Source organism: Ambystoma mexicanum, chromosome 13 (assembly GCF_040938575.1).
Source record: "Ambystoma mexicanum isolate Mex_15411 chromosome 13, UKY_AmexF1_1, whole genome shotgun sequence".
Lineage (NCBI taxonomy): Eukaryota > Metazoa > Chordata > Amphibia > Caudata > Ambystomatidae > Ambystoma > Ambystoma mexicanum.
The window spans coordinates 815,127,146-815,152,490 of record NC_090938.1 but is presented as its reverse complement, the minus strand read 5'-3'; the positions used below and the strand labels follow the sequence as shown (position 1 = coordinate 815,152,490).

The 25,345-nt window shown below is 51.2% G+C and overlaps 1 protein-coding gene across 4 annotated transcripts in view; it reads left to right on the top strand.

The window, feature by feature from the left end:
* Positions 1-25,345, top strand: part of LOC138522056 (antigen peptide transporter 1-like) — a 129,764-nt gene that overhangs the window by 69,548 nt on the left and 34,871 nt on the right. For all 4 annotated transcript variants that reach the window (XM_069635288.1, XM_069635289.1, XM_069635286.1 and 1 more), the window contains one exon: positions 8,790-8,928. In XM_069635288.1, the coding sequence (XP_069491389.1) occupies positions 8,790-8,928 (139 nt within the window). The remainder of the gene's footprint in view (positions 1-8,789; positions 8,929-25,345) is intronic.

Genomic DNA, 25,345 nt, shown 5'->3' with positions numbered 1-25,345 from the left:
CTCTCCTCCCTCCTTCTCTGCCTCTGCCCTGTTCTCCACCGACGAGGTTTCCAGACAAGTCCGATCTATGAAAGACTCGTCAAAACAGGTTCACCCCTGTTCCTCTAAAACCATGAAGGATCATATTGACACTCTGGCTCCTGCTCTGGCTGACTTCCGGACCCACTCCACCACTGTAGTCTTCCCTTACCCCCCTGAAGCACTCCCTTCTGCACCCTCTCCTTAAGAAACCCTCTGCCGCCCCTTCCCGCCCAGCTAACCATCGCCCAATCTCCAACACTCCTTTCCTGGGCAAACTCATGGAAAAGCTGGCCATCTCCCAGCTTAATCATCACACTGAATCTGTTGGTTGTCTCCATGACCATCAGTCTGGCTTCAGAGCTGCCAGAAGCATGGAAACTGCTCTCCTGAACATCCGTGAAGACCTGCTCTCCTACCTTGATTCCAACACCCCCTGTGTCGTCATCTTACTTGATCTCTCTTCTGCCTTTGACATGGTCAACCATGCCATCCTGCTCAACCGTCTCTGTGATAACCTGGGTATCACTGATCAGACCCTGGCTTGGCTGACTTCTTTCCTCTCCACTCGACCCTCCCAGGTCCAAATTGGGTCCTTCCTTTCCTCCATTTCTATCTGTAGCTTTACCTGTGGTGTTCCCCAGGGGTCTAATCTCTCTCCCCTGCTGTTCAACCAATAACTGGCATGTCCTGCCCACCGCATTGGCGCTCTCTGCCCCAACATTCAGTGCTATGAGGATGACACTCAACTCATGTTCAGGCTCCCTTCTGCCACCTCTTCTCCTTCTCTCATCTCTGACTGTCTGCTATTCAGGAGTGGTGTGCCACCAATGATATCTGCCTTAATGCCAGTAAGACCGAGATTCTCCTCATTGGCACACCCACTCCCTTCTTCCCTGCAGCTCTCTGCCCGGCTTCTCTTGGCCCTCTTCCTGCTCCCACCTGTGAGGCTAAAATCCTCAGGGTCATCTTCGACTCCACACTCTTCTTCTCTCCTCACATCTCCGACATCTCCAAGAAGTCACACTACCAGCTGCACCTCCGCAGAGGTATTCTTCCTTTCCTCTCTTTCCCCAGAAGCCCACTGTCTCCAGAGCTCTGGTTCTCTCTAGGCTGGACTACTGCAACCGCCTCTTTCAAAATCTGCCTGCCTCTACTCTCCGCAACTCATCCAAAACAGGACTTCAAGACTTGTCCTTGGCCTCAAGCCCAGGGATCGTATCTCTCCAGGACTGAAATCTCTGCAATGGCTCCCAGTGGCGGCGAGGATTACGTTCAAAACCCTCTGCATTGTCCATAAGGCCTTCTGGGCCTGGGGCCCTCAATATCTTCAACCCTCTCTTCCTAAACATCTTCCTTCTCGAGCACTTCACTCATCTGCCACCAACTCCCTCAGGGTCACTCGCTTCTCCAAGAAACGAGTTGGTGGTAGATGTTTCTTTTGCTTAGGCCTCCCTCTTGAACAGCCTCCCTGCCTCTCTGAAACTTGAGAACCATCTCTGGTTCCGAAAGCACCTCAAGACCTTCCCCTTTGCTTCTGCTTTCTCTCCTCTGCTCCCCTGCTGGTCTCCTGGTTGAAACTGAAACTGCACTGGTTTACCTGGCTACACTCTGATCTTGGGCCCAGGTCCCCTCCCTGCCAGTTGCACATCTGCACTGCCCCCCTGACAACCCTTGCACTTGGGGACTGTTTCTGTATCCCTACAGCCCCCTACCAGCACTTGACACCTGATGTCTGCCCTTACCCTTGCCACGAGCTGGCTGTACTTCTTTTTTATTGTCTTTATTTATTTTATTTATTTATTTTTTATCACGGTTATCTTATGTTCTCCACTGCCCCCTCCCACTTTCCCCCTGCACTTCTCCCCTTCCCCCCTCCTGTGCACTTGTGCGATCTCAATGTCACCTGGCCTAGCTGTCTCTGTCTTCCCTCTGTTCCCCCTCCCTTGCCTCATCGCGCCTTGAAACACTTGTGTATAGGCGCGTTATAAATGCCATTATCATATCATAAATGGAGGGCTGCCTTGCCATCACCGTTGAACGCTTTTTCCTGCCAGAGAAAGTCGAGGTCGTCGACGACCAAGGAGAATCCGTCGGTGGGTTTCCCACCAACCAAAGTCCACAAAGACGCCGACGAAGATCTGAAAGGAAGCCAAAATCGAGTGCCGATCGCCGACACCTGATGCCCGCTGCCAGGCCTACGTTCTTCATTAAGGCATCTTTGCGGCAACAAACTCTCTTCATCGGGGACTCTCAATGCCAAGGTTCACATTGTTGGAGGACTAGCAATGCCCTGTGACTCCTGGTCTAAAGGGAGTTCACCCACGAGCGATCCGTCGATGAACCGTCGAAGAAACTCTGCTAAACTCAGGTACATTGGGGTAGTAGAACATTTTTAACAGGAAACAAGACTAAACAATAATGAACTGGGCTTGTTTATACACTTTATTTGCAGGTTGCCATAGTGGGGGATCCTCACACAGAACTGTGTCTTGGTAGCTAAAGTACTATCCTGCCATTGTTTAACCTAACTTGTCTTCCTTCCTATGTCTGATGCTGATACCCACTACTGTTTGATTTGTGTTCCATTAGAACTGTCAGCAGTTGGTGCATTTTAAAGGAGTCAAGAGTTAAGTGTGGTACCGCATAGACATTGTATAGATTTGCCATATTAGTTTTGCCAAACCACGTGTGTTATTGATTGTGTATATATCTTGAACCTTATTTACATAAAGAACTGTGTTATCACATAACATTGTGTGTGGACATTCCTTTGTGGGGGCTTGGGGACTACACTGTACTTAAGAACCAGCCCGCGTTACCTCCTGAGAAGCTAGGCCTTGATTGCTCGTCCTTCTCTGCCCTATAGAGAATCTTCACTGGGGTGCTCTGTGCTTCTACTCTTCCATATAGAGAGCAGGAGTACAGATAACTCCCCTTCCAGTCTTTACAGTATTCACCAAGGTACTGGCGGTACACTCGCACAGAGAATCAATCCCAGTGTACCCTTATCTGCACGACTGGCTAATAACAGGGGAATACCCTCAAAATTGCAAGCACAATACCCAGAGAACAATCAACCTTCTGATGCAATTGGGGTTCTCAATCAAAGAGAACAAATCCAGTCTTGTTCCCAGTCAAACTAAGCAGTTCCTGGGAGCTATCATGAGGACAAGAGAGGGGCTAGTCTTCCCCTCAAACGAAAGATTTCAAAACATGCTGCTGCAAATTCTGCAATATCTCGCTGGTCACCAAATAACCGTACGCAAGGCAATGCACCTGCTCGGGGTGGTGGCTTCATGCATTTATCTACTTCCATGTGCACAGCTGTGCATGCGCTCAATGCAGGAGCCGTTAGCGAAACAATGGTCTCAGGCAAGCGGTAAGTGGGACCATCTAGTGGTTGTTTCGCTAACCCTGGCATAAGCACTTCGCTGATGGTCCAAGGAAAATGTGTTAAAAGGAAAACCCTTTCACAAGCCACCAGTTCAAGCAATACTTACAACAGACACCTCACTGTCCATATGGGAAGCCGTACTAGCAGTACTCCAATCCCTACAAGCTTTTCAACTGCATTTAGCAGGTCAGACGGTGCAAATCCTCACAGCCACGTCACTGCCATGTTTTACATAAATGAGCTGGGAGGCACACACTCTCCAAGTCTGTCCAGGCTGTCCCATAAAATGATGAAGTGGGCACTCAAGCGGAAATATGTTCCTAGTCTCGCAACACGTTCGGGGGAACTCGATGCTCTAGCAGACAGTCGAAGCAGAAACCACAGGAGCACGAGTGGCAATTCAGCAGAGAAATTCTAAACAAAATCTTTATTACCTGCAAAACACATGTTTCCTGAAACATGGCTTGAATGTGCTACAAATGCTTTAGCGGAAGATCTAGATCAATTACTACAAAATCCTGAGTGGGCTAAGCTCAAAATCTATGGATCATGAACCGAAATCGTTGTATGACCTACAAAGATTTTAATACGTTATTGTTTGGCCATAAAATATTTCGTGTCATGTCTGACTATCTTATTAAGTGTCTGTCCCCATACATACAAACACAATTTCTGCGATTTAGGCTGAATTTCTGGCCCGCTAGGGATGTGCTGGTGAGAGTAAAATTAATACCAATTGAACAAAATTATTGTCGATTCTGCAAAAATGTAACAGAGCGTGAAACACTGCAACACTGTATTGTAATGTGTCCGGAACTAAAGGATGAGAGAAATATGCTATTCAAGAATTTTATTGTTAAACATCTTCATATGGAGACAAGTGAAATATGGTTTTGGCGTTTTACAAACACAAGACTAGCTGTTTGCATTGCGATAATTCAGTACTTGGATCTCATACTTCCCAAATCATCAAAATAGCTAGATTAAGAGTTCTAGCGCTAATTACTCTGAAGAATACTATCATGAACTGTGAGAGATCTAAAAGTTGTTTGTATGAAGTTAAATCTTTTACCAATTTTTTTGTATTATGAATGCAATGGGATTAATATCATTGTAAAGTGTTAGCAAAATTGCAAACTGTGAAACTGTTAAAACTTCTAAATTAACGATTTGTATATATTAGAAAGGTTGATTTTATCAACCAACCAAATAAAAAATAATGATCTTCCTGTGGGGTTATCCTCCTTTAGACTTGCTCGCCACAAAACGCACAATGCCTCGACTTCGCATCCAGGCTCCCTCAACCACAATCCAAGGGGAACGCCCTATGGATGAACTGGTCAGGGAAATGTGCTTATGCTTGTCCCTCACCCCCCCCCCCCCGTCACCCCCAACAACTCTCCTCAGCAGGATCGTGCACAAGATTCACCAGGAACAAGCAACACTAATCCTGATGGCTCCTTTGTGAGCAAGATCAACCATGGTTTCCACATCTACTCAAACTGGCGATGTGCAAACCAGTCAAACTCCCATGCCCCTACAACAAACTATCACAGCACGAGGGAACAACTCTCCACCCAAATCCTCAATCTATGAACTGGGCAGCCTGGCTCCTGAAGTCCTAGAGTTCGGACACTTAAAATTACCTCAAAGGAGGCATGCAAACCTAACCCCAGGCACTGCTACTTCAACAAATGGAATATATTTGTGATATGGTGCCGAACACAAGCTGTAAATCCAATTGAATGTTCCCCATCAAACATTCTTCACTACATGCTCTATCTACTAGACTCCGGTCTATTATGTAGCGCCATCAAAGTTCACCTAGCGGCTCTGTCTGCGCACACTACTTCACAAAACAAGATGTCTTGGTAGAAAGTTCCTGTTATCAAGACTTTCATGGAGGGAGTAAAGAGACTTTACCCTCCAATTTCCAACTCGCCACCAGGTTGGGATCTTAATTCTGTACTCTCAAAGCTCATGGGTCCACGCTTCGAGCCTATGCACAAAGCCAGCCTCAAACACCCTACCTACAAGACAGCTTTCCTAGTAGCCATCACCTCTATAAGATGGGTTAGTGAGCTACAAGCATTATCAGTACAAGACCCTTTCTTTGTTATCCACAAGAACAAGGCTGCACTTAGAACACATCCTAGTGTTTCATCTAAATTCATACCCAGGTTCCATGTAAACCAGGCCATTAAACTTCCAACTTTCTTCAAAAATCCATTGAACTTGGCTGAGAGGACCCTCTATACACTAGAAGTCTTTTTCGGTACAGTTGGCCAGGTAATGCGATAAAATATTTGGGGGGTCAACATTACTAAAGATATTGAATCACTGTCCACAGCAAATTATTCCTCCCTACCGGCAAATATTAGACAAATGCTACAAGACTTTGTAGTCCTATGTTAGATGTTCCCTTCCTGTAGGGGTGCTAGTGACGCAGGATTGTGGGCTGTGTAGTCCTATGTTAGATGTTCCCTTCCTGTAGGGGGTGCTTGTGAGCCAGGATTGTGGGCTGTGTAGTCATATGTTAGATGTTTCCTTCTGTAGGGGGTGCCAGTGAGGCAGGCTTGTGGGCCCTGTAGTCATATTATAGATGTTCCCTTCCTGTAGGGGCGCTAGTGAGCCAGGATTGTGGGCTGTGTAGTCCTAGGTTAGATGTTCCCTTCCTGTAGGGGCGCTAGTGGGGCAGGATTGTGGGCTTTGTAGTCCTATGTTGGATGTTCCCTTCCTATATGGGGTGCTAGTGAGCCAGGATTGTGGGCTGTGTAGTCCTATATTAGATGTTCCCTTCATATAGGGGGCGCTAGTGTGCCAGGATTGTGGGCCGTGTAGCCATATGTTGGATGTTCCCTTCCTGTATGGGGAGTTAGTGTGGCAGGGCTGTGGGCTGTGTAGACATATGTTAGAGGTTCCCTTCCTGTAGGGGGTGCTAGTGAGCTAGGATTGTGGGCCGTGTAGCCATATATTGGATGTTCCCTTCCTGTAGGGGTGCTAGTGAGCCAGGATTGTGGGCTGTGTAGTCCAATGTTAGATGTTCCCTTCCTGTAGGGGGAGTTAGTGAGGCAGGTTTGTGGGCCGTGTAGTGGTATGTTAGATTTTCCATTCCTGTAGGGGCACTAGTGGGACCGGATTGTGGGCTGTGTAGACATGTTAGATGTTCCCTTCCTGTAGGGGGTGCTAGTGAGCCAGGATAGTGGTCCGTGTAGTCATATGTTAGATGTTTCCTTCCTGTAAGGGCACCAGTGAGCCAGGATAGTGGGTCATGTATTCATGTTAATGTTCCTTTCCTGTTGGGGGCACTAGTGAGCCAGGATTGTGGGCCGTGTAGTCATTTGTTATATGTTCCTTTCCTGTAGGGGGCGCTAGTGAGGCAGAGGTGAGGGCTGTGTAGTCCTATGTTAGATGATCCCTTCCTGTAGGGGGAGCTAGTGAGCCAGGATTGTGGGCCATGTAGTCGTACGTTAGATGTTTCCTTCCTGTAGCGGGCGCTAGTGAGGCAGAGGTGAGGGCTGTGTAGTCCTATGTTAGATGTTCCCTTCCTGTAGGGGGATATGATATATGATATGGCATTTATAACGCTAATGTGGCAGGATTTTGGGCCATGTAATCCTATGTTATAGGACGCTAGTGAGCCAGGACTCTGGGCCGTGTAGTCATATGTTAGATGTTCCCTTACTGTAGGGGGAGCTAGTGAGCCAGGATAGTGGTCCGTGTAGTCATATGTTAGATGTTTCCTTCCTGTAAGGGCACCAGTGAGCCAGGATAGTGGGTCATGTATTCATGTTAATGTTCCTTTCCTGTTGGGGGCGCTAGTGAGGCAGAGGTGAGGGCTGTGTAGTCCTATGTTAGATGATCCCTTCCTGTAGGGGGAGCTAGTGAGGCAGAGGTGAGGGCTGTGTAGTCCTATGTTAGATGTTCCCTTCCTGTTGGGGGCGCTAGTGAGGCAGAGGTGAGGGCTGTGTAGTCCTATGTTAGATGATCCCTTCCTGTAGGGGGAGCTAGTGAGGCAGAGGTGAGGGCTGTGTAGTCGTATGTTAGATGTTTCCTTCCTGTAGCGGGCGCTAGTGAGGCAGAGGTGAGGGCTGTGTAGTCCTATGTTAGATGTTCCCTTCCTGTAGGGGGATATGATATGATATGGCATTTATAACGCAAATGTGGCAGGATTGTGGGCCATGTAATCCTATGTTATAGGGCGCTAGTGAGCCAGGACTCTGGGCCGTGTAGTCATATGTTAGATGTTCCCTTACTGTAGGGGGAGCTAGTGAGGCAGGATTGTTGCTGTGAGTTCACTTAAGAGGCCTTTTGCTGATGATGGCACTGTTGATCAGGGATTATGTGCTAATGTGTCACCCTCTTCTCACTGCCAGTGGCACGTGAGAGCTTTGATTGTGTGCTGTGTTCATGCATTAACATTTCTCATGCGGATAACAGTGCGGTTAAGTAGGGATTGGATGCTCATGTGACATCCTTTTCTTTCTGCAGATGGTGCTGCTGAGCCAGGATTGTGTTCTGTGTGTTTATGTAATAGCAGTCTCTTACTGCAGATGGCGCTAGTGAGCAGGGATTGTGTCCCCATGTGTCTCCCTGTTCTCTCTGTAGCTGGCACTGGTTAGCACAGATTGTGTGCTGGGTGTGCGTCTAATAACAGTGGCCGGGTAATGACAGTTCTCTTGATGAAGATGGCGCTAGTGAGCAGGGATTGTGTCCCCATGTGTCTCCCTGTTCTCTCTGTAGATGGCGCTAGGGAGCAGGATTGTGTACTGCGTGTCAGTGTAATAACAGTTCTCTTGCTGAAGATGGCATCAGTGAGCAGGATTCTGTGCTCATGTGTCTCCCTGTTCTCTCTGTAGATGGCGCTAGTGATCAGGATTGTGTACTGTGTGTCAGTGTAATAGCAGTTCTCTTGCTGAAGATGGCATCAGTGAGCAGGATTCTGTGCTCATGTGTCTCCCTGTTCTCTCTGTAGATGGCGCTAGGGAGCAGGATTGTGTACTGCGTGTCAGTGTAATAACAGTTCTCTTGCTGAAGATGGCGCTAGGGAGCAGGATTCTGTGCTCATGTGTCTCCCTGTTCTCTCTGTAGATGGTGCTAGTGAGCAGGATTGTTTGTCAGTGTAATACCAGTTCTCTTGCTGAAGATGGCGCTAGTGAGCAGGATTGTGTGCTCATGTGTCTCCCTGTTCTCTTGCTGAAGATGGCGCTAGTGAGCAGGATTGTGTACTGCGTGTTAGTGTAATAACAGTTCTCTTGCTGAAGATGGCGCTAGGGAGCAGGATTATGTGCTCATGTGTCTCCCTGTTCTCTTGCTGAAGATGGCGCTAGGGAGCAGGATTGTGTGCTCATGTGTCTCCCTGTTCTCTCTGCAGATGGCGCTAGTGAGTCAGGAGCCGGTGCTGTTTGCCCGCCCGGTGCAGGAGAATATCACTTATGGGTTTAAGGCCCAGCCATTGGACGCTGTCGAGAGAGTGGCGAGACAGGCCAATGCGCACGAGTTAATCGCAAAAGGTAAGTGGGTTAGTCACGCTTGAAACCGCAAGAGGGATATCCACCTCCCCCCCAATAAAACACCCACAGAGATTCATGGATATCCAGTGTGTGATATGGTATGTGTCTGTACACAGAAGGTAGCAGAGTGCCAGTCCCAGTGTGGCACACACAGGGGCACGGCGGTAGTTCAGCATGCACAGACTACAGTAGATTATAATTACTGTAAAAAAGATGACACCATGGACACCAGCAGGAGGCACAAACTAACACTGAGGCTGAGCAGGGTGCATATGCCAGCACTGAGGCCGAGCAGGGTGCATATGCCAGCACAGAGGCTGAGCAGGGTGCATATACCAGCACAGAGGCTGAGCAGGGTGCTGGGCAGGGTGCATATACCAGCACTGAGGCTGGGCAGGCTGGGCAGGGTGCATGTACCAGCACTGCGGCTGAGCAGGGTGCATGTACCAGCACTGCGGCTGAGCAGGGTGCATGTGCCAGCACTGAGGCTGAGCAGGATGCATGTACCAGCACTGTGGCTGAGCAGGGTGCATGTGCCAGCACTGAGGCTGAGCAGGGTGCATGTGCCAGCACTGAGGCTGAGCAGGGTGCATGTACCAGCACTGTGGCTGAGCAGGATGCATGTGCCAGCACTGAGGCTGAGCAGGGTGCATGTACCAGCACTGAGGCTGAGCAGGATGCATGTACCAGCACTGTGGCTGAGCAGGGTGCATGTGCCAGCACTGAGGCTGAGCAGGGTGCATGTACCAGCACTGTGGCTGAGCAGGGTGCATGTGCCAGCACTGTGGCTGAGCAGGGTCCATGTACCAGCACTGTGGCTGAGCAGGGTGCATGTACCAGCACTGTGGCTGAGCAGGGTGCATGTGCCAGCACTGAGGCTGAGCAGGGTGCATGTACCAGCACTGTGGCTGAGCAGGGTGCATGTGCCAGCACTGAGGCTGAGCAGGGTGCATGTACCAGCACTGTGGCTGAGCAGGGTGCATGTACCAGCACTGTGGCTGAGCAGGGTGCATGTACCAGCACTGTGGCTGAGCAGGGTGCATATAGCAGCACAGAGGCTGAGCAGGGTGCATGTACCAGCACTGTGGCTGAGCAGGGTGCATAAACCAGCACTGAGCAGTGTGCACATATACCAGCACGGAGGCTGAGCATGGTGGGTGCATGCAGAGTCTTTTGCCTCATTACATGAAATGTGCTTGGCTTCAGAGCTGGTACTACCATTGTACTTTGCCTCAGTGCTGGCCCATGCACCATGATTGATTTTAGTGCTCAGATATGCACCCTGCTCAGCCCCAGTGCTGCTATATGCACCCTGCTCAGCCTCTGTGCTGCTATATGCACCCTGCTCAGCCCCAGTGCTGCTATATGCACCCTGCTCAGCCTCTGTGCTGCTATATGCACCTTGCTCAGCCCCAGGGCTGCTATATGTACCCTGCTCAGCCCCAGTGCTACTAAATGCATCCTGCTCAGCCACAGTGCTGGTACATGCACCCTGCTCAGCCTCTCTGCTGCTATATGCACCCTGCTCAGCCTCTGTGCTGCTATATGCACCCTGCTCAGACCCAGTGCTGCTATATGCACCCTGCTCAGCCTCAGTGCTGCTATATGCACCCTGCTCAGCCACAGTGCTGGTACATGCACCCTGCTCTGCCACAGTGCTGGTACATGCACCCTGCTCAGCCCCACTGCTGCTATATGCACCCTGCTCAGCCTCAGTGCTGCTATATGCACCCTGCTCAGCTCCAGTGCTGGTATATGCATCCTGCTCAGCCTCAGTGCTGGTATACGCACCCTGCTCTGCCACAGTGCTGGTACATGCACCCTGCTCAGCCCCAGTGCTGCTATATGCACCCTGCTCAGCCTCTGTGCTGCTATATGCCCCCTGCTCGGCCTTTGTGCTGCTATATGCACCCTGCTCTGCTTCAGTGCTGCTATATGCACCCTGCTCAGCCTCGGTGCTGCTATATGCACCAGTAGTGCCACAACATTACGGGAATTTCTGCTTTGGGGATGCATGTGGACGACGCCCAGATTGTGTTGAAGCTCTCTGGTTCTTATGTTGATGAGTCTGGGAACATTAACAAGGTCTTTTTAGCCACACAATCATGGATGGCTCTGAACTCTCTGGCTCTGAACAACTTTAAAACGGAGCTGCTTATTTTAGGGACACAAAAAAAATTGAAAAAACTGGACCCAAGTTATAAGAGCTTTACAATTGTAGACCATGTTATCCCAGTCTCCAAATGTGTTAAGGCTTTGGGAGTCTTCTTTGACTGCCAGCTATCGTTTAAGAAGCAGGTCCGCCATCTTAATTCATCCCACTCTTATTATGGCCATTTGTTATGGCAGATTCGCCCCCGAGTCTGTCTGTGTGCCCCCATGCCCCTGAGTCTGTCTGTGTGCCCCCCCATGCCCCTGAGTCTGTCTGTGTGCCCCCATGCCCCCTGGTCTGTCTGTGTGCCCCCCCATGCCCCTGAGTCTGTCTGTGTGCCCCCATGCCCCCTGGTCTGTCTGTGTGCCCCCCATTCCCCTGAGTCTGTGCCCCAGAGTCATTCTGTGCGCCCCCCCACTCTGCCCCTTACCCCCTCCCACCCTTTTGCCCTTGCAATTTCTATTTTCACCCCACCCTACCTCCTCCCTTCCCCTTCTCTCTCCTCCCCTTTACCCTTCCTTTCCCTTCCCCTCAGACGCTAAAATTCTCACACTCCCCTAGGTGTCGTTGGCCATAGTAATCGTAACCGTCTGTCCCTCCCCTGTAGCTCCTCCCCTTGTCCTGATAAATCCGGTGCTACCCCAATTGCCGTCAGGCATAGTAATCGTAGCCACCTACCTTGCAGCCACCTGCCCTCTCCCGCTCCCCCTGCCCTTCCCTGTCCGGACCCTGTCCTTCTACCCCTATGCTCCCTGTCTCTGTCTTGCACCTTTTACCCTCCCCCCATGTCCCCCTGTGATTGTCTCTGTGCACATCTGCCCAATTTCCCAGTCTTGTGCCCCTTCCCACTTTCTTTCTCTGTCCCTTAGCACTTACTCCTATCATCTGTCTCTCGACTTTGATGGCAGCTTGCACGTTCCCCCTCCTTTCCCTCCTGGTCTTCTCCTCCCCTCCCTTCCTTGCACTTTGCTGAACTGTCATCGGACCTTTCTGTTCTTGTTTGTTCCTCTCCTTCCCCTTCAACTCCACACCTTCACCTCTCCACCCCCCCCCCCCCACCTTCTGTATACTCATGCAGTGCATCACTTGCCATCAGGCAGAGTAATGTTACTGCTAGTTTGTCTCCTTTTTCCCTACCCCTCTTCTCCCTATTTGTTCCTTGCACTATCTGAAATGTCGTCAGGCTGATTCTGATAGTTATTATTCTCATTCTTAATTGTTTCAAGGACTTGTAAGAATGTAATTGTCTTCTCCCATGTCCCCCCCCTCCTTTAAGCACTTTGTATATAGGCGCTATACAAATAAACAATCAATTGTTATCGGAGGCAAACTGGGCAATGATCGCTGCTGCAATCAAACACTAAACTGGATCACTGCAATAGTCTGTTGGTAGGAACCTCCCAGACTGACATTAGAAAATTGCAGGTAATTCCGAATAGCACTGTACGGGCTGTCTGTGGGTTGAAACGTCTTGCCCATGTCACTGAGGCCCGGAGGAGACTGCACTGGCCTCCGGTCCAGCAAAGGATTCAGGTTAAGGGCCTAGTCATGGTCTTTATATGTCTCTGGGGTGAGGTGCCGCCTTCTCTGACTACAAGAATAAATAGGACCCCTTTTAGACGTGTTCGACGATCTAACAGCACCACCAGACTTAGGCACCCACAAGTTAACCTCAAGAAAAGTGGTGCAGCAAGTTGACATTTCTGGGGCCCCAGCTCTGTGGAACACACTTCCCTCGGATCTTATGGAGAGTGCCTCAACTACCCTCTTTAAAAAACACATAAAGACTCTCCTCTTCGACAATGAACTTGGTCAATGTGCTGTAGCTCCTTTGTCCTTTGTATGTTTTCCTGTTTGTTCTTTTGATGTTCTGTTTGTGTGAGCGCCCTGAGGCCTTTGTGTTAGTGGTGCTATATAACACATAATAAAGATATATAGATGTGATCACTGCGCTGCATGGCTTTGCAATTCAATATTTTCAGATTTGCAATTTCATGCCTCGCTGTAATCGCGTCGATCCATATGCACCCTACTCAGCCTTATTGCTGGTATATGCCCCGTGCTCAGCCTCAAAGATGATATAGGCACACTGCTCAGCGTCAATGATGGTATATGCACCCTGCTCAGCCTCAGTGCTGGTATATGCCCCGTGCTCAGCCTCAAAGATGGTATAGGCACCCTGCTCAGCCTCAGTGCTGGTATATGCCCCGTGCTCAGCCTCAAAGATGGTATAGGCACCCTGCTCAGCCTCAGTGCTGGTATATGCCCCGTGCTCAGCCTCAAAGATGATATAGGCACCCTGCTCAGCCTCAATGATGGTATATGCACCCTGCTCAGCCTCAGTGCTGGTAGATGAATCCTGCTCAGCCTCAGTGCTGGTAGATGAATCCTGCTCAGCCTCATTGCTGGTATATGAATCCTGCTCAGCCTCAGTGCTGGTATATGCTCAGTGCTCAGCCTCAAAGATGGTATAGGCACCCTGCTCAGCCTCATTGCTGGTATACGCACCCTGCTCAGCCTCACTACTGCTATATGCACCCTGCTCAGCCTCAGTGCTGGTATATGCCCCGTGCTCAGCCTCAAAGATGATATAGGCACCCTGCTCAGCCTCAATGATGGTATATGCACCCTGCTCAGCCTCAGTGCTGGTAGATGAATCCTGCTCAGCCTCAGTGCTGGTAGATGAATCCTGCTCAGCCTCATTGCTGGTATATGAATCCTGCTCAGCCTCAGTGCTGATATATGCACCCTGCTCAGCCTCAATGATGGTATATGCACCCTGCTCAGCCTCAGTGCTGGTAGATGAATCCTGCTCAGCCTCAGTGCTGGTAGATGAATCCTGCTCAGCCTCATTGCTGGTAGATGAATCCTGCTCAGCCTCAGTGCTGGTAGATGCACCCTGCTCAGCCTCAGTGCTGGTAGATGAATCCTGCTCAGCCTCAGTGCTGGTAGATGAATCCTGCTCAGCCTCAGTGCTGGTAGATGAATCCTGCTCAGCCCCATTGCTGGTATATGCACCCTGCTCAGCCTCATCCTGTTAGGAAAGATTTCCATTATATGTGTAATTTTCCCTCCAGTTGTACACCCCCAAACGTTTTGCTGCTGTTTAAACACTATGGTCTGACTTTGCCAGAGAAGCACAGCCTTCAGCTGCACTCCTCTGGGCTTTCATTCACTTTTTATGGGGAAACTGACATGCCCTTAAGACAGTCAGTACTGGGAGTCCTTTTCCAATGTTGCAATTTTTCTGCAACATTTAACAAGTGCACAATGTACCTTACAGTACAGTGCACTTGGGTCTCCTAGTAATTTCCAAAGACCCTAGATACTCTCATAGGACTTTTTCGGAGATGTGCAGATGTGTCATGGACAGGGCTGGTGGCAGCTTATCTTTTCATATAATTTTAACCCTTTCCTTCATTTAAACCGCGATTACCGCAAATAGGTGGCCTGGCTCCAAAATGGCCATGCCACGAGGTTCTTTTGTCCTGTCTTTTGGCCATCTTGCCCCTTTGCCTTCCCCAGGTCGAGCCGACCTGGGTCAATCCTTATTTGGTCATGCAGTTTCCCGTGAAACGCCAAGCTTTCACTGGCTTCTACATGCCTTCTGTGCGTGCCTCCATAATGTGGGCTGGGGTGTCTGTCCCCAATACACATCCAGGGTGCCAGAGAGTCTGGAGTGCTGTGAATGCCTGGGACCACCGTGGTCCGTGATTGGTCCACGTATGGAGTGTGTGTTTGTGAGCAGATCTCCCATTGGGTCCTCTTCATTTTGGCGCGAAGGAGACTCTGGATAAGAGGAGGCCAAAAACACCCTTACCATGTCGATCTCTGGAGTTCTCACTGAACGAAGGATAGGATCCAAGTATCCTGAAACTAAATAAGCCGAGTTGAGGAACTGCTGTAAGGTTTGGCACCCTGAGCCCGCTGTCATCACGTGGGACCCTACTGTATCTGGTCGTCCTAGAAGGTCTGCAAAGGCGCTTCGACCCATTGGAATAGTGGGACCAACTATTCTCGGCACCTTCAACAAAACCTGCAAGTAAGCCTTCTCGGAAGTGTCCCTGTGCCAACCAGTGGTCTGACCAGCTTACGCAGGACTTTGCTCTGTCTCTGCCGCCGTTTTGAGGAGACCCTCAAAACTGGGTTTACTGCTAGCTCTCTGTCAACGGCACCCTCACACCGAATTTCGTACACTTGGCATTCCCTGGTCTGAAGTGAGATGAGTGTGCCAGGACCAGAGTAAACACGGTTACCGTGTTGCCAAGCCGCGGCAACAACCTTTGCAGGTACGCTGCATTTGTGCCCCTCTTGCCCCTAAAGCCTGCTCCAGTGAAACTGGCCTGATCCATCCATCCGGAGCAGAGAAATCGCTACTGTCCTGTTTGGGAATCACACTGTATCTTCGGAACTGAAAGCCGCAGAGCCGTCATATTGCCGCATTTGAATCTGCAACCGAAGTGGACTCGACTGGCGAAGTTTGGTCCGGAGTGCACCGGGGTCGGTGAGTAATCGCATCCCTGACCGGTGGGCCCTAGCGCCTCCATCATTTTTACGCACAAGTGGCCCTTGGAGGTCCCTCTCTTTTCCACTGCTAGTGCTAACTAGCAAACTATTCCCGAACCTTGGCATCACCTCTGCCTTCAAGTGGAGGCCCTCCTTGAATAGTGAGAATCTATTCTTCATCGCCTCACCCACCTTCCTGAGCTGCTAGAGACCCCTGAAGGGACCCCGTTTTGCCCATTGGAACAACCGCGTGCACCTGCACTACATGTACTATTGAGCATAAGGCTCCTCTCTTCTTAGGGTTTGGACTGCCTCTTAGTTAGGTGTGTGGTTGATGTGCAAGGGGACTAAAGACTATCTGCACTGCCTATTTTCCTTCCCCCTCTAGGTTGTGAATATATTTTGTGCCTTTAACCCTTTAGACCCCAATGGTCTTGTATATATCTTGTATTGATAGTGTTGTGTTGGTTTGATAGTATTGCTGTGATTCTTTTTCGGGGTGCTGAGTTACAAAGGCCTTGTAGTAAATATTTTTATATATTTGATATATACACCTGTCTGGGAGTCATTTGTAAGTGTCCTTGCTCTGTGTGCTCATTGTCCTTCAGTCACCCTCACCCCTCCTGAGACCTAGTCTTGACCGCAGACAATAGCTACCTTAACACAACCTGCTCAGCCTCAATGCTGCTATAGGCCCTGTGCTCAGCCTCAAAGATGGTATAGGCACCCTGCTCAGCGGTACTATATGCATCCCATCCTTGGTCTCAGTGCTGGTATACATAAAATGCTGGGCTTCAGTGCCGGTATATGCCTCCTGCTCAGCCTCCGCACTGGTGTATGCCTCTTGCTGAGCCCCAGCACTGGTATATGCCTCTTACTCATCCTCTGTGCTGGTATATGCCTCCTGCTCAGCCTCCGCACTGGTATATTTATCCTGCTCGGCCCAAGTGCTGGTATATTCATCCTGCTCAGCCTAAGTGCTGGTATATGCACCCTGCTCGGCCTAAGTGGTGGTAGATGAATCCTGCTCGGCCTCAGTGCTGGTATACGCCTCCTGCTCACCCTCCGCACTGGTATATGCCTCTGGCTGAGCCTCCTCGCTGGTGTATGCCTCTTGCTGAGCCTCAGCACTGGTCTATTCATCCTGCTCGGCCTCAGTGCTGGTATATTCATCCTGCTCGTCCTCAGTGCTGGTATATGCATCCTGCTCGGCCTCAGTGCTGGTATATGCATCTTGCTCGGCCTCAGTGCTGGTATATTCATCTTGCTTGGCCTCAGTGCTGGTACATGCACCCTGCTCGGCCTCAGTGCTGGTATACGCCTCCTGCTCACCCTCCGCACTGGTATATGCCTCTGGCTGAGCCTCCTCGCTGGTGTATGCCTCTTGCTGAGCCTCAGCACTGGTCTATTCATCCTGCTCGGCCTCAGTGCTGGTATATTCATCCTGCTCGTCCTCAGTGCTGGTATATGCATCCTGCTCGGCCTCAGTGCTGGTATATGCATCCTGCTCGGCCTCAGTGCTGGTATATGCATCCTGCTCGGCCTCAGTGCTGGTATATGCATCCTGCTCGGCCTCAGTGCTGGTATATGCATCCTGCTCGGCCTCAGTGCTGGTATATGCATCCTGCTCGGCCTCAGTGCTGGTATATGCATCCTGCTCGGCCTCAGTGCTGGTATATTCATCCTGCCCGGTCTCAGTGCTGGTATATGCATCCTGCTCGACCTCAGTGCTGGTATATTCATCCTGCTCGGCCTCAGTGCTGGTATATGCATCCTGCTCGGCCTCAGTGCTGGTATATGCATCCTGCTCGGCCCCAGTGCTGGTATATGCATCCTGCTCGGCCTCAGTGCTGGTATATTCATCCTGCTCGTCCTCAGTGCTGGTATATGCATCCTGCTCGGCCTCAGTGCTGGTATATGCATCCTGCTCGGCCTCAGTGCTGGTATATGCATCCTGCTCGGCCTCAGTGCTGGTATATGCATCCTGCTCGGCCTCAGTGCTGGTATATGCATCCTGCTCGGCCTCAGTGCTGGTATATGCATCCTGCTCGGCCTCAGTGCTGGTATATGCATCCTGCTCGGCCTCAGTGCTGGTATATGCATCCTGCTCGGCCTCAGTGCTGGTATATTCATCCTGCCCGGTCTCAGTGCTGGTATATGCATCCTGCTCGACCTCAGTGCTGGTATATTCATCCTGCTCGGCCTCAGTGCTGGTATATGCATCCTGCTCGGCCTCAGTGCTGGTCTATTCATCCTGCTCAGCCTCAGTGCTGGTCTATTCATCCTGCTCGGCCCAAGTGCTGGTATATTCATCCTGCTCGGCCCAAGTGCTGGTATATTCATCCTGCTCGGCCTCAGTGCTGGTATATTTATCCTGCTCTGCCTCCGTGCTGGTATATGCATCCTGCTCGGCCTCAGTGCTGGTATATTTATCCTGCTCTGCCTCCGTGCTGGTCTATTCATCCTGCTCAGCCTCAGTGCTGGTATATTCATCCTGCTCGGCCCAAGTGCTGGTATATTCATCCTGCTCGGCCCAAGTGCTGGTATATTCATCCTGCTCTGCCTCAGTGCTGGTATATGCACCCTGCTCGGCCTCAGTGCTGGTATATGCATCCTGCTCGGCCTCAGTGCTGGTATATGCATCCTGCTCGGCCTCAGTGCTGGTATATTTATCTTGCTCGGCCTCAGTGCTGGTATATGCACCCTGCTCGGCCCCAGTGCTGGTATATTCATCCTGCTCGGCCCAAGTGCTGGTATATGCATCCTGCTCAGCCTCAGTGCTGGTATATTTATCCTGCTCAGCCTCAGTGCTGGTCTATTCATCCTGCTCAGCCTCAGTGCTGGTATATTCATCCTGCTCGGCCCAAGTGCTGGTATATTCATCCTGCTCGGCCCAAGTGCTGGTATATTCATCCTGCTCTGCCTCAGTGCTGGTATATGCACCCTGCTCGGCCTCAGTGCTGGTATATGCATCCTGCTCGGCCTCAGTGCTGGTATATGCATCCTGCTCGGCCTCAGTGCTGGTATATTTATCTTGCTCGGCCTCAGTGCTGGTATATGCACCCTGCTCGGCCCCAGTGCTGGTATATTCATCCTGCTCGGCCTCAGTGCTGGTATATTCATCCTGCTTGGCCTCTGTGCTGGCATATGCACCCTGCTTGGCCTCTGTGCTGGCATATGCACCCTGCTCAGCCTCAGTGCTGTTATATGCCCCATGCTCAACCTCAATGATGGTATAGGCACTCTGCTCAGCTTCAGTGCCGGTATATGCCTCCTGTTCACCCTCCACGGCCTCAGTGCTGGTATATGCATCTTGCTCGGCCTCAGTGCTGGTATATTCATCTTGCTTGGCCTCAGTGCTGGTACATGCACCCTGCTCGGCCTCAGTGCTGGCACATGCACCCTGCTCGGCCTCAGTGCTGGCACATGCACCCTGCTCAGCCTCAGTGCTGGTACATGCATCTTGCTCGGCCTCAGTGCTGGCACATGCACCCTGCTCGGCCTCAGTGCTGGCACATGCACCCTGCTCGGCCTCAGTGCTGGTACATGCATCCTGCTCGGCCTCAGTGCTGGCACATGCACCCTGCTCAGCCTCAGTGCTGGTATATTCATCCTGCTCGGCCTCAGTGCTGGTATATTCATCCTTCTCAGCCTCAGTGCTGGTATATTCATCCTGCACAGCCTCAGTGCTGGTATATGCATCCTGCACAGCCTCAGTGCTGGTATATGCACCCAGCTCGGCTTAAGTGCTGGTATATTCATCCTGCTCAGCCTCAGTGCTGGTATATTCATCCTGCTCTGCCTAGTGCTGGTATATGCATCCTGCTCGGCCTCAGTGCTGGTATATGCATCCTGCTCGGCCCCAGTGCTGGTATATGCATCCTGCTCGGCCTCCGTGCTGGTATATGCATCCTGCTCGGCCTCCGTGCTGGTATATGCACCCTGCTCAGCCTCTGTGCTGGTATATGCATCCTGCTCGGCCCCAGTGCTGGTATATGCATCCTGCTCGGCCTCAGTGCTGGTATATGCACCCTGCTGGGCCTCAGTGCTGGTATATGCACCCTGCTCGGCCCCAGTGCTGGTATATGCATCCTGCTCTGCCCCAGTGCTGGTATATGCACCCTGCTCTGCCCCAGTGCTGGCAGATGAATCCAGCTCGGCCTCAGTGCTGGTATATGCACCCTGCTCGGCCTCAGTGCTGGTATATTTATCTGGTAGATGAATCCTGCTCGGCCCCAGTGCTGGTATATGCATCCTGCTCGGCCTCCGTGCTGGTATATGCATCCTGCTCGGCCTCCGTGCTGGTATATGCACCCTGCTCAGCCTCTGTGCTGGTATATGCATCCTGCTCGGCCTCCGTGCTGGTATATGCATCCTGCTCGGCCCCAGTGCTGGTATATGCATCCTGCTCGGCCTCAGTGCTGGTATATGCACCCTGCTGGGCCTCAGTGCTGGTATATGCACCCTGCTCGGCCCCAGTGCTGGTATATGCATCCTGCTCGGCCTCCGTGCTGGTATATGCACCCTGCTGGGCCTCAGTGCTGGTATATGCACACTGCTCGGCCTCAGTGCTGGTATATTCATCCTGCTCCGCCTCAGTGCTGGTATATGCATCTTGCACAGCCTCTGTGCTGCTATATGCACCCTGCTCAGCCTCTGTGCTGCTATATGCACCCTGCTCAGCTCCAGTGCTGGTATATGCACCCTGCTCAGCCTCAGTGCTGGTATATGCACCCTGCTCAGCCTCAGTGCTGGTATATGCACCCTGCTCAGCCTCAGTGCTGGTATATGCACCCTGCTCAGCCTCAGTGCTGGTATATGCATACTGCTCTGCTTCAGTGCTGCTATATGCACCCTGCTCAGCCTCTGTGCTGCTATATGCACCCTGCTCAGCGTCTGTGCTGCTATATGCACCCTGCTCAGCCCCAGTGCAGGTATATGCACCCTGCTCAGCCCCAGTGCAGGTATATGCACCCTGCTCAGCTCCAGTGCTGGTATATGCATCCTGCTCAGCCTCAGTGCTGGTATATGCACCCTGCTCAGCGTCAGTGCTGCTATATGCACCCTGCTCAGACCCAGTGCTGCTATATGCACCCTGCTCAGCCTCTGTGCTGCTATATGCACCCTGCTCAGACCCAGTGCTGCTATATGCACCCTGCTCAGCCCCAGTGCTGCTATATGCACCCTGCTCAACCTCTGTGCTGCTATATGCACCCTGCTCTGTTTCAGTGCTGCTATATGCACCCTGCTCTGCTTCAGTGCTGCTATATGCACCCTGCTCAGCTGCAGTGCTGCTATATGCACCCTGCTCAGCTCCAGTGCTGCTATATGCACCCTGCTCAGCTCCAGTGCTGCTATATGCACCCTGCTCTGCTTCAGTGCTGCTATATGCACCCTGCTCAGCCCCAGTGCTGCTATATGCACCCTGCTCTGCTTCAGTGCTTCTATATGCACCCTGCTCTGCCTCTGTGCTGCTATATGCACCCTGCTCTGCCTCTGTGCTGCTATATGCACCCTGCCCAGCCCCAGTGCTGGTATATGCACCCTGCCCAGCCCCAGTGCTGGTATATTCATCCTGCTCAGCCCCAGTGCTGGTATATGCACCCTGCTCAGCTCCAGTGCTGCTATATGCACCCTGCTCTGCTTCAGTGCTGCTATATGCACCCTGCTCAGCCTCTGTGCTGCTATATGCCCCCTGCTCGGCCTTTGTGCTGCTATATGCACCCTCCTCTGCTTCAGTGCTGCTATATGCACCCTGCTCTGCTTCAGTGCTGGTATATTCATCCTGCTCAGCCCCAGTGCTGGTATATGCATCCTGCTCAGCCTCAGTGCTGGTATATGAATCCTGCTCAGCCTCTGTGCTGCTATATGCACCCTGCTCTGCTTCAGTGCTGCTGTATGCACCCTGCTCAGCCTCTGTGCTGCTATATGCACCCTGCTAAGCCTCTGTGCTGCTATATGCACCCTGCTCAGCCTCTGTGCTGCTATATGCACCCTGCTCAGCCTCTGTGCTGCTATATGCCCCCTGCTCGGCCTTTGTGCTGCTATATGCACCCTGCTCTGCTTCAGTGCTGCTATATGCACCCTGCTCAGCCTCGGTGCTGCTATATGCACCAGTAGTGCCACAACATTACGGGAATTTCTGCTTTGGGGATGCATGTGGACGACGCCCAGATTGTGTTGAAGCTCTCTGGTTCTTATGTTGATGAGTCTGGGAACATTAACAAGGTCTTTTTAGCCACACAATCATGGATGGCTCGGAACTCTCTGGCTCTGAACAACTTTAAAACAGAGCTGCTTATTTTAGGGACGCAACAAAAATTGAAAAAACTGGACCCAAGTTATAAGAGCTTTACAATTGTAGACCATGTTATCCCAGTCTCCGTATGTGTTAAGACTTTGGGAGTCTTCTTTGACTGCCAGCTATCGTTTAAGCAGGTCCGCCATCTTAAATCATCCCACTCTTATTATGGCCATTTGTTATGGCAGATTCGCCCCCGAGTCTGTCTGTGTGCCCCCATGCCCCCGAGTCTGTCTGTGTGCCCCCATGCCCCCGAGTCTGTCTGTGTGCCCCCCATTCCCCCGAGTCTGTCTGTGTGCCCCCCATGCCCCTGAGTCTGTCTGTGTGCCCCCACATGCCCCTGAGTCTGTCTGTGTGCCCCCATGCCCCCTGATCTGTCTGTGTGCCCCCCATTCCCCTGAGTGTGCCCCAGAGTCATTCTGTGTGCCCCCCCACTTACCCCCTCCCACCCTTTTGCCCTTGCAATTTCTATTTTCACCCCACCCTACCTCCTCCCTTCCCCTTCTCTCTCCTCCCCTTTACCCTTCTTTACCCTCCCCCTCAGACGCTAACATTCTCAGACACTCCCCTAGGTGTCGTTGGCCATAGTAATCGTAACCGTCTGTCCCTCCCCTGTAGCTCCTCCCCTTGTCCTGATAAGTCCGGTTCTACCCCAATTGCCGTCAGGCATAGTTTCGTAGCCACCTGCCTTGCAGCCACTCCCGCTCCCCCTGCCTTTCCCTGTCCGGACCCTGTCCTTCTACCCCTATGCTCCCTGTCTCTGTCTTGCACCTTTTACCCTCCCCCATGTCCCATGTGATTGTCTCTGTGCACTTCTGCCCAATTTCCCAGTCTTGTGCCCCTTCCCACTTTCTTTCTCTGTCCCTTAGCACTTACTCCTATCATCTGTCTCTCGACTTTGATGGCAGCTTGCCCGTTCCCCCTCCTTTCCCTCCTGATCTTCTCCTCCCCTCCTTGCATTTTGCTGAACTGTCATCTGACCTTCCTATTCTTGTTTGTTCCTCTCCTTCCCCTTCAACTCCACACCTTCACCCCTCCACCCCCCCACCTTCTGCATACTCATGCAGTGCATCAATTGCCATCAGGCATAGTAATGTTACTGCTAGTTTGTCTCCTTTTTCCCTACCCCTCTTCTCCCTATTTGTTCCTTGCACTATCTGAAATGTCGTCAGGCTGATTCTGATAGTTATTATTCTCATTCTTAATTGTTTCAAGGACTTATAAGAATGTAATTGTCTTCTCCCATGTTCCCTCCCTCCTTTAAGCACTTTGTATATAGGCGCTATACAAATAAACAATCAATTGTTATCGGAGGCAAACTGGGCAATGATCGCTGCTGCAATCAAACACTAAACTGGATCACTGCAATAGTCTGTTGGTAGGAACCTCCCAGACTGACATTAGAAAATTGCAGGTAATTCCGAATAGCACTGTACGGGCTGTCTGTGGGTTGAAACGTCTTGCCCATGTCACTGAGGCCCGGAGGAGACTGCACTGGCCTCCGGTCCAGCAAAGGATTCAGGTTAAGGGCCTAGTCATGGTCTTTATATGTCTCTGGGGTGAGGTGCCGCCTTCTCTGACTACAAGAATAAATAGGACCCCTTTTAGACGTGTTCGACGATCTAACAGCACCACCAGACTTGGCCACCCACAAGTTAACCTCAAGAAAAGTGGTGCAGCAAGTTGACATTTCTGGGGCCCCAGCTCTGTGGAACACACTTCCCTCGGATCTTATGGAGAGTGCCTCAACTACCCTCTTTTAAAAAACACTTAAAGACTCTCCTCTTCGACAATGAACTTGGTCAATGTGCTGTAGCTCCTTTGTCCTTTGTATGTTTTCCTGTTTGTTCTTTTGATGTTCTGTCTGTGTGAGCGCCCTGAGGCCTTCGGGTTAGTGGTGCTATATAACACATAATAAAGATATATAGATGTGATCACTGCGCTGCATGGCTTTGCAATTCAATATTTTCAGATTTGCAATTTCATGCCTCGCTGTAATCACGTCGATCCATATGCACCCTACTCAGCCTTATTGCTGGTATATGCACCCTGCCCAGCCTCAGTGCTGGTATATTCTCCGTGCTCAGCCTCACTACTGCTATATGCACCCTGCTCAGCCTCAGTGCTGGTATATGCCCTGTGCTCAGCCTCAAAGATGATATAGGCACCCTGCTCAGCCTCAATGATGGTATATGCACCCTGCTCAGCCTCAGTGCTGGTAGATGAATCCTGCTCAGCCTCAGTGCTGGTAGATGAATCCTGCTCAGCCTCAGTGCTGGTATATGAATCCTGCTCAGCCTTATTGCTGCTATATGCACCCTGCCCAGCCTCAGTGCTGGTATATGCTCCGTGCTCTGCCTCAAAGATGGTATAGGCACCCTGCTCAGCCTCAAAGATGATATAGGTACCCTGCTCAGCCTCAATGATGGTATATGCACCCTGCTCAGCCTCAGTGCTGGTAGATGCCCAGTGCTCAGCCTCAAAGATGATATAGGCACCCTGCTCAGCCTCAATGATGGTATATGCACCCTGCTCAGCCTCAGTGCTGGTAGATGAATCCTGCTCAGCCTCAGTGCTGGTAGATGAATCCTGCTCAGCCTCAGTGCTGGTATATGAATCCTGCTCAGCCTTATTGCTGCTATATGCACCCTGCCCAGCCTCAGTGCTGGTATATGCTCCGTGCTCCGCCTCAAAGATGGTATAGGCACCCTGCTCAGCCTCATTGCTGCTATATGCACCCTGCTCAGCCTCACTACTGCTATATGCACCCTGCTCAGCCTCAGTGCTGGTATATGCCCCGTGCTCAGCCTCAAAGATGATATAGGTACCCTGCTCAGCCTCAATGATGGTATATGCACCCTGCTCAGCCTCAGTGCTGGTAGATGCCCAGTGCTCAGCCTCAAAGATGATATAGGCACCCTGCTCAGCCTCAATGATGGTATATGCACCCTGCTCAGCCTCAGTGCTGGTAGATGAATCCTGCTCAGCCTCAGTGCTGGTAGATGAATCCTGCTCAGCCTCAGTGCTGGTATATGAATCCTGCTCAGCCTTATTGCTGCTATATGCACCCTGCCCAGCCTCAGTGCTGGTATATGCTCCGTGCTCCGCCTCAAAGATGGTATAGGCACCCTGCTCAGCCTCATTGCTGCTATATGCACCCTGCTCAGCCTCACTACTGCTATATGCACCCTGCTCAGCCTCAGTGCTGGTATATGCCCCGTGCTCAGCCTCAAAGATGATATAGGTACCCTGCTCAGCCTCAATGATGGTATATGCACCCTGCTCAGCCTCAGTGCTGGTAGATGAATCCTGCTCAGCCTCAGTGCTGGTATATGAATCCTGCTCAGCCTCAGTGCTGGTATATGCCTCCTGCTCAGCCTCATCCTGGTAGGAAAGATTTCCATTATATGTGTAATTTTCCCTCCAGTTGTACACCCCCAAACGTTTTGCTGCTGTTT